Raw genomic sequence first — 18,123 nt, 5'->3', positions numbered from 1 at the left:
AAAAAATGATTAATATTAGGCCTAATAACTTTGAGGATTCATCTTACTTAAAAAAGTAAATTATTAATTCAGTCTGTGATTGTTATTAACTCCCCCTTGCTGCTGCTGCTAAGTTGCTTCAGTCATGTCCGACTCTGTGCGACCAGGCTGCTCTGTCACTGAGATTCTCCAGGCAAGAATACTGGAGTGGGTTGCCATTTCCTTCTCCAATGCATGAAAGTGAAAAGTGAAAGTGAAGTCGCTCAGTCATGTCCGACTCTTCTCGACCCCATGGACTGTAGCCTACTAGGCCCCTCTGTCCATGGGATTTTCCAGGCAAGAGTACTGGAGTGGGTTACCATGCCCTTCTCCACCCATGGAGCTGAATTATTCTAAATTCTAACCTACTTGATCATAGACAAGTAAGAGAGGTGGATATATTAGAAATCTGATAATGTACGAACTTAATCCATTTCTGAATGAGCACTTAAATGCTGACTATAATAAAGGAAAAACTGATTTTCCTCAGGAACCTGATATATGTCAATTAAAGGAATGACTACAATGCAAATGATTATTGTAGGGATTGAAAAATAGAAGAAAAAGCCATATTACCCCACACAGCCATTATTAACATTTTGGCTACAGCTGTTTGAAATAGGTTTATGTCTTTCTGTGGAATAAATTAGAACGAGAATCTTGACCATCTACTTTTAGTGGATTTAGTACTGATTTAGTAATGGAATCCTAAAGAAAAGGACAGATGTGTTTAGAGAAAATGTGAGGAACTTTTGGACCATGTTTGATTTTGTAGTGATTTATAATGAGTTCATTGAAGCTCAGATAGATCTTACAACTTGAGAAAGTGGAATCCAGACTGACTTAAGTCATCCAGGGAATCCTGTGCCCTTCCAGGAGTAGATGACAGCAGCAGTCATTGTCTCTCACTGGCAGAGTCTTTCAAGATTGGGAATGTTGCTAGAAATAACTGGAATGTAGCTAGATAAATTAGGATGACTTCTAGAACTAGATAAATGGAGATGAAAGTTTTCTTGTTTGCTAAAGTTCACTTTGTGTAGGTGAAGGAGATATTTTGAATAGTGACTCTTAGATAATATTTGCCTTTATCCCTACCTTTAGATAGAGAGAACTAAGTCTTAAGACTTTCTCCCCAACTCACTTTGTAATTTTTTTCAGAGTCAGCCTTAGATCTTTGCATTTGCATTTGAGATCAAGCACATTGTTCATTAGTTCTTGCATTTGATACATTTTTTTAATTGGGAGATTTCATGACTTTTATGGCTAATTGAAATTTTCTTATCCTCCTGTGTTGCAGTTCGGCAAGAACAGGAATTAAGAAATGGAGGAGCGATAGATAAGAAACTAACTACCCTTGCAGATCTTTTCCGGCCGCCCATTGATTTGATGCATAAAGGCAGTTTTGAAACAGTAAGTTGTTGGAGATTCTAAACCCAATCTGTGAATCCTTTTGCAGTTTTTAGTGGAATTTTTCTAAGAGCAAAAAAGTTTTCAACATACAGAGGAATTGGCGTCTTAATGAGATATCTAGAAAGTTACATTGATTTATATTTCTGCCACCAGTATATGACATTACCTAATAAAATCACTTTATTGTGTAGCATCATTTTAGAATCTGCCATTTTTATTATTTTTTAAAATCTTTTAAAGTTTATATGTCTTTGACTACTATTGAGAATAGTCTCTCTGTATTTTGCCCATTTCTGAATTGTTTATAGTTAGCTTTTACTCATTTTTATGAGGATGCAAGTGTGTTTGAAAAGAGTTTCTCTGTAGTTGCAAAATATGTTCTTCAGTTCTTAGTTTTAATTTAGCTGAAACCAAAGGAAAACCTTCTGGAGCAGGTTTATTTGATTGTCTGCTAAACTATAAGCTCAAAGAGAGCAGGGGAACCATGTTTCTTTTTTTGGAGGGGGGGTAGGGAGCAGTTGGTTAAGTATCATGCCCATGTGTAGGTAGCTTTTAAAAGGAAATAGAATAATTTGAACCCAGGGATGAGCATGTGTAGGTAGCTAGTAAAAGGAAATACAATAACTTGAACTCGGGGATGAGCATAAGATTCTTACTGTTCATGTTTTTATGAGATTTAAAAGTGAATGCACACAGATAAAGCATAAAAAATAGCACCTGACACTTAGGATTTAGTAAATATTAGCTATCAAGTGGAGTTATTTGCTTCTTTTCATTGTATTTAAATAAGCAAATGCAATAATTTAGAAAAATATAAAATCAAAATACTAAATGATAAAAATCATGAACAACTTCACCATTAGGAGATAAATTGCTTTTGAACTTTTTGTATGTTCTTTCCTTTCACATGCTCTATTTATATAACTTTATTTTTTTTTTTTCATTTATTATTATTAGTTGGAGGCTAATTACTTTACAATATTGTAGTGGTTTTTGTCATACATTGACACGAATCAGCCATGGATTTACATGTGTTCCCCATCCCGATCCCCCCTCCCACCTCCCTCTCCATCCCATCCCTCTGGGTCTTCCCAGTGCACCAGGCCCAAGCACTTGTCTCATGGATCCAGCCTGGGCTGGTGATCTGTTTCACCCTAGATAATATACATGTTTCAGTGCTGTTCTCTCGAAACATCCCACCCTCGCCTTCTCCCACAGAGTCCAAAATTTCTGTTCTGTACATCTGTGTCTCTTTTTCTGTTTTGCATATAGGGTTATCGTTACCATCTTTCTAAATTCCATATATATGTATTAGTATACTATATTGGTCTTTATCTTTCTGGCTTACTTCGCTCTGTATAATGGGCTCCAGTTTCATCCATCTCATTAGAACTGATTCAAATGAATTCTTTTTAATGGCTAAGTAATATTCCATTGTGTATATGTACCATAGCTTCTTTATCCATTCGTCTGCATGTTTCTTTTTATTTTGGTAATCCTTTGGATTCAGTCTCTAGCATTTAATAGGAACATGATATTTGTTAAATGAATGAGTTTAGTTGGGATCTTAAATATTCTTCTGTTGGTGTTCAAATACATTGATTTTGTGTGTTGACTGGCATGTTAATGCTCTGTTGAATCAGAAGAGCATTTCTATAGCTGTATGTCACTTAAATTTCAGGTAAGCCTGTTAGGATAAAGTAGGGCAAACACTTAATTACAAAAATGACATTTAGTTCGGTTCAGTCGCTCAGTCGTGTCCGACTCTTTGCGACCCCATGAATCGCAGAACGCTAGGCCTCCCTGTCCATCGCCAATTCCAGGAGCTTACTCAAACTCATGTCCATCGAGTCGGTGATGCCATCCAGCCATCTCATCCTCTGTTGTCCCCTTCTCCTTCTGCCCCCAATCCCTCCCGACATCACAGTCTTTTCCAATGACTCAACTCTTCACATCAGGTGGCCAAAGTATTGGAGTTTCAATTCAGCATCAGTCCTTCCATTGAACACCCAGGACTGATCTCCTTTAGGATGGACTGGTTGGATCTCCTTGTAGTCCAACGGACTCTCAAGAGTCTTCTCCAACACCACAGTTCAAAAACATCAATTTTTCAGTGCTCAGCTGTCTTCACAGTCCAACTCTCACATCCATACATGACCACTGGAAAAACCATAGCCTTGACTAAACAGACCTTTGTTGGCGAAGTAATGTCTCTGCTTTTTAATATGCTATCTAGGTTGGTCATAACTTTCCTTCCAATCACCATCTACAGTGATTTTGGAGCCCCCAAAAATAAAGTCTGACACTGCTTCCACTGTTTCCCCATCTATTTCCCAAGAAGTGATGGGACCGGATGCCATAGTCTTAGTTTTCTGAATGTTGAGCTTTAAGCCAACTTTTTCCACTCTCTTTCACTTTCATCAAGAGGCTTTTTAGTTCTTCTTCACTTTCTTCCATAAGGGTGGTGTATCATCTGCATATCTGAGGTTATTGATATTTCTCCCAGCAGTCTTGATTCCAGCTTGTGCTTCCTCCAGCCCAGCATTTCTCATGATGTACTCTGCATATAAGTTAAATAAGCAGGGTGACAATATACAGCTTTGATGTACTCCTTTTCCTATTTGGAACCAGTCTGTTGGTCCATGTCCAGTTCTAACTGTTGCTTCCTGACCTTCATATAGGTTTCTCAAGAGGTGGGTCAGGTGGTCTGGTATTCCCATCTCTTTCAGACTTTTCCACAGTTTATTGTGATCCACACAGTCAAAGGCTTTGGCATAGTCAATAAAGCAGAAATAGAAGTTTTTCTGGAACTCTCTTGCTTTTTTGATGATCCAGTAGATGTTGGCAATTTGATCTCTGGTTCCTCTGCCTTTTCTAAAACATGCTTGAACATCTGGAAGTGCACTGTTCACATATTGCTGAAGCCTGGCTTGGAGAATTTTGAGCATCACTTTACTAGTATGTGAGATGAGTGCAATTGTGTGGTAGTTTGAGCATTCTTTGGGATTGCCTTTCTTTGGGACTAGAATGAAAACTGACATTTTCCAGTCCTGTGGCCACTGCTGAGTTTTCCAAATTTGATGGTATATTGAGTGTAACACTTTCACGACATCATCTTTCAGGATTTGAAATAGCTGAACTGGAATTCATCACCTCCACTAGCTTTGTTCGTAATGATGCTTTCTTAGGCCCACTTGACTTCACATTCCAGGATGTCTGGCTTTAGATGAGTGATCATACCATGGTGATTATCTGGGTCGTGAAGGTCTTTTTTGTACAGTTCTTCTGTGTATTCTTGCCACCTCCTCTTAGTATCTTCTGTTTCTGTTAGGTCCCTACCATTTTTGTCCTTTATTGAGCCCATCTTTGCATGAAATGTTCCCTTGGTATCTCTAATTTTCTTGAAGAGATCTCTAGTCTTTCCCATTCTGTTGTTTTCCTCTATTGCTTTGCATTGATCACTGAGGAGGGCTTTCTTATCTCTCCTTGCTTTTCTTTGGAACTCTGCATTCAAATGGGAATATCTCTCCTTTTCTCCTTTGCTTTTTGCTTCTCTTCTTTTCACAGCTATTTGTAAGGCCTCCTCAGACAACCATTTTGCCTTTTGGCATTTCTTTTCCATGGGGATGGTCTTGATCCATGTCTCCTGTACAGTGTCACGAACCTCTGTCCATAGTTCATCAGGCACTCTGTCTATGAGATCTAGTCCCTTAAATCTATTTCTCACTTCTACTGTATAGTCATAAGGGATTTGATTTAGGTCATACCTGAATGGTCTAGCGGTTTTTTCCACTTTCTTCAATTTCAGTCTGAATTTGGCAATAAGGGGTTCATGATCTGAGCCACAGTCAGCCCCCAGTCTTGTTTTTGCTGACTGTATAGAGCTTCTCCATCTTTGGCTGCAAAGAATATAATCAATCTGATTTCGATGTTGACCATCTGGTGATGTCCATGTGTAGAGTCTTCTCTTGTGTTGTTGGAAGAGGGTGTTTGCTATGACCAGTGTGTTCTCTTGGCAAAACTCTTATTAGCCTTTGCCCTGCTTCATTCCATACTCCAAGGCCAAATTTGTCTGTTACTCCAGGTGTTTCTTGACTTCCTACTTTTGCATTCCAGTCCACCCCAACCAGTAACGCTGAAGAAGCAGAAGTTGAACGGTTCTATGAAGACATATAAGACCATTTAGACCTAACACCCCCCCAAAAAAAAAATTGACATTAGTAGTTACATATTTGGAAGTGAATTATGATTGTGTTTTTAAAAACATTTTGTTCTTCAACGTAACACTGACACTAGCCTAAGTGAAATATTTAGGTTAAGAAATTTAATTATAAGCTTATTCTTTCTGCATTCTTTAATTTTCTGAATTGTAAAACCTGAAAGTGTTTGGTTGCATGTAACAAAATCCAAATAATGGAGGTTTGACCAGATGTGTTTCTTTTTGTTGTGTAAATAAAGTTCAGGGAGACTGATGTCAATTTATCAGCTCAAAAATGTCAGGTTAGATGTCTCCTCACTTCTTTCACTCGTGATCTTTAACATGGCAACTGCCTATCCTTTCTAATAACCATTGACAGAGAATAACATAACATGTAAGAAAAAAAGATCTGAGTTTGTTTTGATGTGCTATTTTCATTAGGTTCTGTGTTGCTCAGGGGCTTAGTGAAGTAACTCTGAATTTGACTTAATTTGGACACTTTGGACTCACAAAAAATGGTTAGTCTGCTGCTTATTCATTAAGGGAAAATGAATCTTTCAATATTGTCATCTGGAGTTTGATTCAGTTTGTTATATCACCTTTTATTTTTTGTATTTTGCAGCCTATGTTGTTTTCAGCAATGCATTTTTTCACTGATAATACTCAACTTTATCATTTACAACTCTTTAAATGATATAAATATTCCCAGAAAAAGTAGGCATTTCATTATGACTAATGATCTATCCATTAGTTTTATAAAAATTAGGGAAGCAATATGCAAAATTAAGTCGCTGAAACTTAAGAGAGATGAATGTTAAAAATTAAAAGAATAATGAGGTCACAGAGAGTCAGACACGACTAAGCTGCTTTCACTTTCACTTTCTTTGGTTGCTTAGGCAGGACCCATAGGTTTGGATTAGATGCAGATCTGAGCTACAGTTTTACAAGTTTAGAAACTAGTCTTTGTTGTTCCTTCGTGTAGCTAGAGGGAGACCGTGTTCAAGGGTTCTGGTTCATGCCTGTGAAGTTCGTTCAGTATTTAACAAGGCCTCCTGCTGGAAGGCCTTGTTCTAGGGGATGGCGATTGTACTTATCGGAATAAAGATTTAACTCCATGTGAGAGAGACCAGGAATGAAACAATAGCTTAAACAAGATAGGGGCCATGCTTTTAGGATGGTTCTAGTCTATGAAGTTATTAGGGAAACAGCTTTTCCTGTCCTATTTTGCTGTTCTTTAGACCTTGCTTGTCCTTGTCTACATGATTCAAGGTGGCTAACCACGATGTTTGCTTTCCAGTTAGCATGAAGGAGGGAAGTGACTGAGAAGGGTACACCTTTTCCATTTAAAGGAAGAACTTAGAAGTCACAGACATCACTTCTCACATTCCATTGATCAGAACTTAGCAATGTGGCTACACCTAGTTGCAAAGGATACTAGCAAATTAAGATGCTTAGCTGAAAGTTGGTAATTCTGTTACTAAGGTGAAGGGAAAAATGGGTATTTGTTACCTGTAAGCAGTTTCTGCTACAGGAAGGTAGTGGTAAACAAATTACACAAAGTCCTTTGACATAAAAAAATTTATAATCTAGAGGGAGAAGCAGACTAAACAAAAACCAAATACAATACCTATATAACATATTTAGTGTATATATATATGTTTTATGGATGTTTGACACACAGAAATTTCAGGTTACAGTATGCTGGGAGAAAGTATAAAATAATATAAGGGAAGAAGAGAGAGGACTCTTTTGTTTGGGGACAAAGTGACAGAATGTAAACCATAGAAGGATCTTAGGGAAGAGTAGAAAAACAGTTAAGTGTAAAGATACTAGTGTTGGAAAGAGTTCAGGCATATTTTTGGCACAGCCAAGGAAATTCATGTGGCTGGAGCTGAGTGAGCAAGGCACTTAGGGTGAATTATCTGACCTGGGCAAGGAAACATTTCTTAGGTTTTCCTCTTTCCCTCTTAGCATGAATACAGGGATTTTGTTCTATTTACTGTTCTGTGTCCATGGTGCCTAGAAGGGCATCTGGCACACAATTGCCATCCATAAATTACCTAGTGACATAATCTAGAGTATATTGTACAGAAAGGATCAGAACAATTTCCATAAAATATTTCTTATTTTCATAACAAATGCATGTTTATTTGTAAAATTGCCATTCAGTTAGACATCCAGTTGGTTCTTCTAAGAGTACTTTAATTTCCAAAGTACTTGCTATAAATGCAAATAAAAATATTTTAATTAAAATGTAAAGAACTGACTCAGTAACAAAATACATAAGATAAAGTTTTTCTAAATAAACTTTATACATAGCTTATATTTTTATTCAAATTAGGCAAAAATTAGAGAAAAATTAAAAACCAAAAAGGAGGGACTTGTTAAGACTGCACTGCCAATGTAGATGTGGGTTTGATCCCTGCTTGACCCCCTATGCCGTGAGGCACAGCCAAAAGAAAGCAACAAGGAAAAATAATAGTAGTTTCCATTTCCATAAGAAAGTACAGTGCATATTTTAGTATATTTCCTTTTCAACTTTATGCATATATATATTTATTGAAATAGATTCATTTTTCCTCTTTACATACTTTTCTAACTGTGTAAGAGGGTTCCCTTTTTTATACACCCTCTCCAGCATTTGTTTTTTGTAGATTTTTTTATTGATGGCCATCCTTACTGGTGTGAGGTGATACCTCATTGTAGTTTTGATTTTTGATTTGCATTAAAAGTAATTTCTTAACATCTTTCAGTTTCTTTTGCTTGTATAAGGTTTCTCCCATTGTAAGCTTGTGCAGGCAGGGATTTTTTGGTTTGGTAACTGCTATAACTCCAGTATCTATAGCTGTACCTGAAACATGGTAGGTACTCAAATATCTATTGAATGAATGAATCTGAATGAATGAAAGCATGACCGTGAATAGATGAATTTTTAAAAACAGTAGCAGATAGCTCTTATTGTTTTTGAACTCTGCATTTTTTTTTATTTTTCAGTGTTACACAGGGTTTTTTTTGTTTTTGTGTTTTTTTTTTTGTTTTTTTTGGTCAGTGTTGCAGTTAAGGCAGACTTAGTAAATTTACCTTATAGGGGTGTATACTATTTAGTCTGTCCCTCTAGAATGTTTTTTCTTTTTTCTCAAATACTTTTCTTCAGTTAAAGCAGTATAATTACTCACTTATCACCCAATTTTTTAAATCCATGTGCTTGCTATAGGAAAGGGATTAAGTGGAATACTATTACTTCCTAGAAGCAAGGAGTTAATTAGATTTTGTACACTTAAAAATAAGCTTTTGGCTAGTTAATTGTAGCTTTCTGGCTCATTATAAGGCTACTTCCTTTTAGAAGTTTGATTTTCACCTTTGGAATCAGTAGTGAATATTATAAAATTATTTTCTCTGGGAGATTTGTATAGAATAGTAGAATAACAATTTTTGTAAGATTGTGTAAACCTGCTTATTAAACAGAACATATTCTTAGTCTTACATTTTCCAGTACCTCCAAAATGATATATGTTCTTTAGTTATTATTAATCTGAGTTTTAGCTGATTCTTAAGATTTTCCCATGTCACGCTGATTTGGGAAAAAAATACATTGTTCCAGGACAAAATCATTTAAAAGCTGTGACTTCCATTTCATTGTTTCTATAAGAGGGTTTGAGGTAGCTTTTGCTCATTTGGCTTTTCTGCCATCCTTTTCCAGTTCAGTAATATTTCTTAGATCATTGTGGTGATAAGGCAATGTAAGGGGAAAAAAAAAAGAAGTACACACTCAAAATTGATACTTGTGCTGTTAATTGGGGAGCCTTTTGGAGATCATTCTGAAACATCATTTCATCTGTAGTTTCAGTTTTTAAATACACGCCTAGGAAAACAACCCTGAGAGAAATAATCTCGGCAACTTCCAGTGAAAGATTTAGGGTGAATCTATAAAATGCCATGTGCCTAATAATTAAAATGAATATATTTGGAAATGTGTGTAAAATGATGTTGAAAAAATAACATAATACACACATACTGGTTACGGTTATTAAAAAGAAGAGGTATATTTTTGGATAGGATTAGTAGAGACAGCACAATAGAATTGTGCCCTTGTTTATGGAATCTTTTTCAGGAAAAGAGGTTTACATGTTCACCAGTGCAATAAAAATCCAGCCACTCTAATAAATAACAATGGATAAAAGGAAAACAATTCATTTAAATGTGAAAAATGCTTGCAAATGGACTGTATAGTTATACATATCTATATACATGTATATATAAGCAAAAAATGTAATTAATGTTTATATACAGAAAACTAAGCGTCATACTTGAGGGAAGAAACTTAGTATTTATATGGAAAGAGGATAACTTCTGAATTCTGAAACACATCTGTTACCAAGTAGAAACTGTTTCTAATAATTGTTATGTAACTTTATTCTTACAGGCCAAAGAGTGTGGCCAGATGCAAAATAAGTGGCTGATGATAAACATTCAAAATGTACAAGACTTTGCATGCCAGTGCCTCAACCGTGACGTATGGAGCAATGAAGCTGTGAAGAATATTATCCGGGAACATTTCATTTTCTGGCAGGTGGGGAGAGTTAATCAAACATTTTATAGCATTTTACTTTGATAGTATGGGGTGTCTAGGAGGAGGAACCAGGTTATAAGCTGAAAAAAAAAATAACTGAATTAAATTATGACATGAAAAAATAAAGCCACCCATAATGGTTAAGATAGTAAAGACAAAAGAAAATTAGGGCATCAGTGAAGAGAAGGAGGAAAAAACAGAACCAAGCCAAAAAAAAAAAAAAAAAAGAGCCAAGCCATATAACCATATAGTACGCATACTTCAGAAGAATTTTAACATCATTTTTTAAGCATCTTGATAAGAGTGTATAGCTGTACTGTTTAACAGAAATGTAATATGATTAAAATTTTATTGTAGCCATGTTTTTAAAAGTCAAAAGAAACAGGTGATTGATTCTAATATATTTTAAAAATCAGTATCTGTAATACAAAACTAATGTTAAAATATTTATTGAGGCGTTTGGGTTGTGGTTTTTTTTTGGTATTTTTGGGGGGGTGTTAAGCTTTCAGGATCTGATATGTATTTTACATTTACAATATAGCTGTTAGGATTAGTCACATTTCAAATGCTTCAGTAGCACATGTTCTGGTGGCTACTATAATTGATTGTGTAGATGTAGAAGATTTGAAGGAATTGAGAAACCTTTGTTTAGTATGTTGATTTTAGCTTGAGTTTGGTACTCTTTAATTGTATGTCCTTAAATTTGTCACTTAGTCTTTCTGGCACTGGTTTCTTTTTATATAAATTACCATGCTAACAGTAGGTGATCTTGCTCCAATTTTTTATATTATGAAAAATTATAAAGGAAAATTATAGGGAAAAACTCCCATAGTCCAGTGGTTAGGACTCTGAGACTTCCACTGGGGACACGGGTTCAATCTCTGGTCAGGGAACTAAGATCCTACATGCTGTGCAATGCAGCAAAAAAAAAAAAAAAATTATAAAAAATAAAAACTTCTGAATTAATTTTTTCCCCACTCTAAGATGTTAGTAATTTGCCAGTTCATTCTTTACAGGCCCCTGAATTCAGTAAGTTTTTTATTGAGCAGTAACCTTTTATTCAACAACTATTGACTGAGCATCTGTTTGCCTAGCAGTATGCTGGGCACTTGAGTTGATAATCTGAACGTATTGGATTTATTAAGATGTTTGTAGTTGAGAGTCAGAAGTGACATAGATGGACAGATGACTTGAAAAGGAAGAACTGGGTAAAGGAGGAAGGATGGATTGCTGTATTTATGTAAGTGTCAGAAGTGACTCTGAAGGCAGGAGGTGAAGAGTTTACATTAGGTGACCTTCATTTTCTCTGTAGGCAGTGCGAGCCTAACATGCTGAAGGTGCTTTGGGAGAATTAATAGCTGTTGGTATATAACAAGGTACTTTTGTAAGAGGCTGATTTTTTTTTTTTTTTAATATGTATCAATGACTTAACAGGTCTATCACGACAGTGAGGAAGGTCAGAGATACATACAGTTTTATAAGCTAGGGGATTTCCCCTATGTTTCCATCTTGGATCCACGGACAGGTAAGGTGTATTTCAGCTTATAGCCTTTAACCTATCGTGTATCTTTCAATTATCTAAATAATCTGTAATTTTATCTTGGGTCCAGTTTCAAGATTGTGTGTAGTAATGTATAGGAAAGGTTCTTGTTCATGTGCCTCAGAATTACTTAAAAATCTATTGATGTGTGTATTTAGGGAGTTTGTTAGGAAACAACTTTGGGAGATGGTAGTATTTTAAATTTGCAGTTCTGTTCTTTCAAAGAATAATAGTTTATCTTATCATTTTTAAGGATCCCCTTAGGTCGTTTATTTAAGATTATTCAGATACTCGTAATCCCACCAGAGAAGCAGAGGGTAGAGCTAGTTTCATTATTAACTGATTGAGTTTTGTGTATGTATTGCTTTGTCTGAATCTCTTTTTCTAAATAGCAATAAATTATATCAGCAGATAAAATAGTTGTTCTATCATGAAGGCTGGGAATCTCTTCAGTTGGTTATAATATCTTAGATTATGAAGACACTGTAACTTAACTAGTGATGGGTGGGGATATGTTCCCAGTAAATTTTAATTGTGTGTATGCTGAAAGAAATACTTAGAATTCAGAAAGAATGTTGGGTTTATTATATTTCTATATCCTGGTTTTTAATCTTTAGGTCAGAAGCTTGTAGAGTGGCACCAGTTAGATGTATCTTCTTTCTTGGACCAAGTAACAGGATTTCTGGGTGAACATGGGCAATTGGATGGACTTTCTAGCAGTCCCCCCAAAAAATGTGCCCGTTCAGTAAGTATGACTGAGAAGTGGTGATGGGCAATTAAATGTAATTGTATAGAAGTGCCTTGTGTAAAATGTTTGAGGTTAAGATGGTAAAGATGATAATGTAAGTGGCAGACAGTTAAAATATGTGGCTGTACAACATCTTAACATTTTTGATAGTTTCCCACATAAGGGTTCTTTCTTATCAGTGAAATTGAAAGATTCATTTTTCCAGTCTCACTTGCTGCCAGGGTCGGGCAGTGAACAGGAGGGCTCACCTGTGAGCCCAGTAACAGAGAAACCCACTTTTTGAAAGGCAGTACTGTTTGGACTTTTGGAATCCAGGTCTAAGCAGCAGCAGAAATGGTATTTTTTTGCTAGAACATCTCTCATGGTGTAGTTGGGCATTATTTCTGATTACATAGCTTTAGGCCCTAGCTCTCAGGCCCACCTAAAGATTATTTCTATATTTAATTCTATAATATGCTATTACTAGGCAGACCTACTTGATAATTGATAGCAAAATTAGTTTTAAATAAGAGACCTTCAAAGTTGTGGGAATCTCTTATTGATTATGGGAACTATTTGGGTTTGTGGCAGTGAGGGTGAAATTAATTATAGAGGATCTGACTTTAGTAGTCCAGTACCATGCGGTAATGAAACAGTTCCTGTTTCATTATTACTGAAAATAAAGTGCACATTTAAGGAGAGGCTATGAGTACTTGCCAAGGGTTTGTATAGAATTCATTTTCTCACTTCCATTACTAATGAATTTTTACTTAAGTAGAATTCTTGTTTAAGACATTAAAAAATCCAGGAAGCTTCTATGATTTCCCTGAGAGAGTTTTCTCATCTTTTGCAATCATAGGCTGAAATTTTCAAAATCCAGAGCCTGAGCTTTCAAGTTGCTGAATTACAACATAAATTTGGTTTAATATTTCACCAGATGTCTTAGAAAAGTTAAGGAACTTGGTAGGGAAAAGAATGGGGCCATAAAATTGGACAATTACATAGGGCTTATTTGGGTCATTAGTACCTCAGACCCCACTTCTGAACTAAATAATTCTCTGACTTAACAAATTCTAATCAACTCTGTACAAGAGAAACTGCAACACATAAGAGCTTAAACAAGGAAGACATCTTTTCTCAATAAGAAGTTCAGAGGAAAGCAGTCTAGAACTTGACTGCTGTGGATGTCATCAAGGAACCAGGTTCCTTCTCTTTTTTTTTCCCCCCACTTCCATCCTTAGTTTTGGCCTTTATCCTCGTGGTTATGGTATAGATGCTGTGCTCCCAGTATCACAGTCTAATGGACAAGGAGAAAGGAGGTGATATCTTTACTACAAAGATAAACAGCCGCAGATAAAGAATTCTGCTTATTTTAGCTGGACACAGTTGCTTGTACAAGCACAGTTGAGGTATCTTTTAATAAGCAAAGATCCTAATTATGTCTATAAAAGTAAGCATGCCCCACTAAAAAATTCCATTTACCAGTTTCCCTTGCAGCTAAAAAAAAAATTGGAGCTAAAGTATCACTTACAGAGAAAGTAAATAACTGAATGCCTGTATTTAAAAAGAAAGCCTCAAATTAATGACTTAAGTTTCCATCTTAAATGAAATGAAAAAGGACCCACACAGAAAAAATTAAATCAAACCCAAACTACACAGAAGGAAAAGGGGAAAGAACAGAGATCAACCAGTAACTTAGAAAACAAAAGAAAAAATTAAATGAAGCCAGAGGCTTGTTTTTTAAAAAGTCAATAAAATTGGTAAGCCTTTAGTCAGATGGTCAGGGGAAAAAAGCCACAAATTACCAATTCCAGGGTTGGGAGAGGGGCCATCCATATAGATATTACAGTTACTGAAGAAATAATAAGTAATACAGTGAATAATTACATCAAATACTTGACCCTTTAGGTAAAAAGGACAAATTCCTAGAAAGACACAACCTACTAAAGCTCATTAAAGGAAAGACAGATACTCGAATAGTCCTATTAATATATCTATTAATTAAATTGAATTTGTAGTTTAAAACTTTGCACAAAGAAAACTATGCCCGGGTGGTTTCCCTGGTAAATGTCTTTATTAAGGAAGAAATAATGCTAATTCTACACAGACTCTTCCAGGAAACCAAAGAGGAAGAAATACTGCCCAGTTCATTGTGAGGCCAGCATTAACTTGATATCAAAACCAAAACCAAAAACTGAGCTTTGTTTTACAAGGAAAACAAGAGACAAAGAAACTAATAACCCTCATTAACAGAGATACAAAAATTCTTGACAAAATTTTCGTAAATCAGACTCAGCAGTTTATAAAAAAGCAGTGCATCTTAACCAAGTGGGTTTTAGCTCAGGAATGCAAGGTTGGTTTAATGTTAGACAACCAACCAATGGAATTCACTACTAAGAAAACCATATTATCCGCCTCGAGTACAAAGTTAAATAGAAGTAGGATCTTGTAAGTAAGGAATCAGAGGAGAATGAATGTTGGCTAGGAAGCCAGCAGTATCTACTATGGTGACAATCTTTAAAATCAAGCTGCATGCTGTGTAATATCATTATTATAAACCTACAGTTCACCTAAGCCATTGCCGGTCACATGGGTACATCTACTTGCCTTTTTATTTATTTATTTATTGGTGCTAAATTAGCCTTAAGTTGCCTTAAAATTTTAAAAAAAAAAAAGGGTTTTTTTTGTTATGTTATTGGCAGATAGGGTAAGCCAAATTGAAACTCCTTTAGTTTTTTGTTAGCAACCTGCACTTTTTATTGTGGAAAGTTTTAGAATAGAAGGAGTTTATTGAGCCTCTATGTGTCCATTAACTAATTTCAGTCATTAACAACTTGTGGTGAGTCTTGTTTCAGCTATACCCTATCCTTTGAAGCAAATTATTTTGACGCAAATCTCAGAATTCATTGTTTTATTCATTAATTCTTTGACATGTATCTTTAAAAGATAAAAGATTCTTTTTATTTTTTAAAAATAATCACAGTAAAAAAAATAATAATAATAATCACAGTATCCCTAACACACCTGCAAAAAATTAAGTGTAGTTCCTTTATATCATAAAATATCCAGTGTTCAGCTTTTGGCTATCATAAAAAATCTTTTTGTATAGTTTGGATTCACCCTAGTAATGCCTATTTTGTGACTCAACAAGTTTAGTGAAATCTGTGACATTAGGACTTTTCCATGGGGAGAACTATTGAAAGTCGCTTTTCATGATCACAGTGAGAACCTTCATTGAAATTAAGTTTGGAAAAATAGAGTTGTTTTTTCATATTTTTTATACAGTATTTTGTTTTGTTTTGAATGTTAAAGATCTGACTGTTAGATTTGAGTTATTTATTTACTAGATAGCCTTCTGTCTGCCAAAGCAGTGCTGGTTAGTGAGCAAGATAATCTTTCTTTGTGCTTAGTCATGTTAAAGACTAATGTTTCGACTTTTATATTTAAAACCTTAATTCATGGCTTGTTCTGGGCAAGGAATAAGTTGTTTTCTTGATTTTATTCACTTTGATTTCCCCCACCCCACATCCTGCCAAATCCTGTGCTTGCAATCATTGTGCCAGATGGTGTGACAGTTTTTATTTTTGTGTTTAAAATGCCATTCCAACTTGGCTGTTTAAGACAAAGTTGTTGCCCTCAAATAGCTTAAAATTTAGTAGAAGAGATACATCCAGCAGACAATAATAATGGCAAGCTGACTGTTTCATTTCCCATGCCCTATTTGACTTGATTATTTTTTTGGTTTAACTGTTTTCTTTTTCTTTCTACCCGTGTTGTATGACTGCATCTTGCAGGAGAGCCTTATAGATGCAAGTGAAGACAGTCAGCTAGAAGCTGCCATCAGAGCCTCCTTACAAGAGACACATTTTGATTCCACACAGACAAAACAGGATAGCCGCTCAGATGAAGAATCTGAATCTGAACTTTTTTCTGGCAGTGAGGAGTTCATATCTGTTTGTGGCTCTGATGAAGAGGAGGAGATAGAGAATCTTGCGAAGTCTAGAAAGTCTCCCCACAAAGATTTGGGGCATAGAAAAGAGGAGAACAGAAGGTCACTGACTGAGCCCCCTGCCAGAACTGAGCCTGGAACAGCCACAAACCACCAAGGGTTGCCAGTTGTGGATTCAGAAATATTGGAGATGTCACCTGAAAAATCAGATGGAATAGTGGAGGGCATTGATGTAAATGGTGGGTCACATTTTAAACTTCCTTTACTTAAAACTTAAATATTACTGAAGAGAATTATTTGTTTAAATTAGTCTTCTGTCACACAGCTATATGTTTTTTTTAACCCTTCCTTTAGGACCAAAAGCACAGCTGATGTTGCGGTATCCAGATGGAAAAAGGGAACAAATCACTCTTCCAGAGCAAGCTAAACTACTAGTAAGTATATCTAATTTACTTGAAGCAGAGAAACTAACTGGTATAATTAGCTTGATGATTCTTTGATATGGGTGTTAGTTAGGTCTTACCTCGAACTGGAAACTTCACTGTGGTGAATCTTTTAATTCTCACTGCTTTATTTCCTTCCCACCTTATCTTGGGCAACTTGCATAGTCTGTTCTAGTCAAGGCTTCTCTGTTCCATAGCTCCTTGCAATAGAAACCCAACTGAAATTATTACCTGGAAAAGGAGTGAGGTTTATTTGATGACTGTAGTGGGGCCTACTGGGTTTCCTAGTAGCTGGAATTGAAAAGTAGTTAAAAAACCATGACTGTTTTTCTGTGTGTTTCTCTTGTGGGTCCTGTTGAGTTTCCCCCTGGTGATGCTCTGCTTCATACCATTCTTCTCTCTATTCTGGTGACTGTTGTTTGGAAAACAGCTTGTACATAATCCGTAATAGGGATATATTGAGAGCTTTTCCTCTAGAGTCCACAGCTGATAAGCCTTCCCTCTGTGTTTTTCAACTCCTGGAAAAGAGAATGAATCTGACTTGTTTAGATTAGCCTATGAATGAATCCTCCTTGGGTCAAGTGTTTATACCTGGCCATTTCCTGTGGCTGAAAATAATTAAGACTCTTGGGAAAAAAAAAAAAAAAGACTCTTGAAGACTGTGACAAATGCAGGCAGCCTCTGGCCTCTGGTGTTAATACCTAGAATGTCTCCCTAGTCTAGTAATTGGAAAGGAATGGGAAATGAAACAATGAATACAAGTGTAGACCACTTTTTTGAGAAGATTGGTTTTGAATCTAGAGTGGGAACAGCAGTCAGAGGGAGAAACATGATTGAAGGAGAGACTAAGCATGTTTAAATCTGATGGGAAGCATCTGTAGAAAAGATGTTGAAGATACATGTGAAAGAATGGTTTGTGGTGGTGGCATGGCTTCTGAGAAGGCAAGAAAGGATTCAGTGCACAACTGACAAGATAGGATGAAGGACATATCTTCCCTGATAAATAGAAGGAAGGAAAACTACCGAAATGTTTAAAAATGAGGATAATAATCTTATAAACAGAAATTGGGTTTGTTTATTGGTGAGACAGTAATAACCCTGAACATTCAATGTCATTTACTGGCTATTAATTATTGAGTACAGGTTTATTATCTCCCCATGCAAAGTGTTATATTGCCACTTCTACAAGAGTAAGCTTCAGTTTTTATAACTTAAACTTAATCTTATCTGATATAAAAATGAATATTAACATTTTTTAATTCTTCATT

At 35.8% G+C, this 18,123-nt stretch overlaps 1 protein-coding gene across 1 annotated transcript in view; it reads left to right on the top strand.

The window, feature by feature from the left end:
* UBXN7 (UBX domain protein 7) overlaps nucleotides 1–18,123 on the top strand; it is a 59,590-nt gene that overhangs the window by 33,095 nt on the left and 8,372 nt on the right. The window contains exons 5-10 of the mRNA XM_020889646.2: nucleotides 1,316–1,428; nucleotides 10,050–10,196; nucleotides 11,631–11,721; nucleotides 12,354–12,481; nucleotides 16,258–16,651; nucleotides 16,767–16,846. Of these exons, the coding sequence (XP_020745305.1) occupies nucleotides 1,316–1,428; nucleotides 10,050–10,196; nucleotides 11,631–11,721; nucleotides 12,354–12,481; nucleotides 16,258–16,651; nucleotides 16,767–16,846 (953 nt within the window). The remainder of the gene's footprint in view (nucleotides 1–1,315; nucleotides 1,429–10,049; nucleotides 10,197–11,630; nucleotides 11,722–12,353; nucleotides 12,482–16,257; nucleotides 16,652–16,766; nucleotides 16,847–18,123) is intronic.

Source organism: Odocoileus virginianus, chromosome 4 (assembly GCF_023699985.2).
Source record: "Odocoileus virginianus isolate 20LAN1187 ecotype Illinois chromosome 4, Ovbor_1.2, whole genome shotgun sequence".
Lineage (NCBI taxonomy): Eukaryota > Metazoa > Chordata > Mammalia > Artiodactyla > Cervidae > Odocoileus > Odocoileus virginianus.
This window is presented reverse-complemented; position numbering and strand designations above follow the sequence as displayed.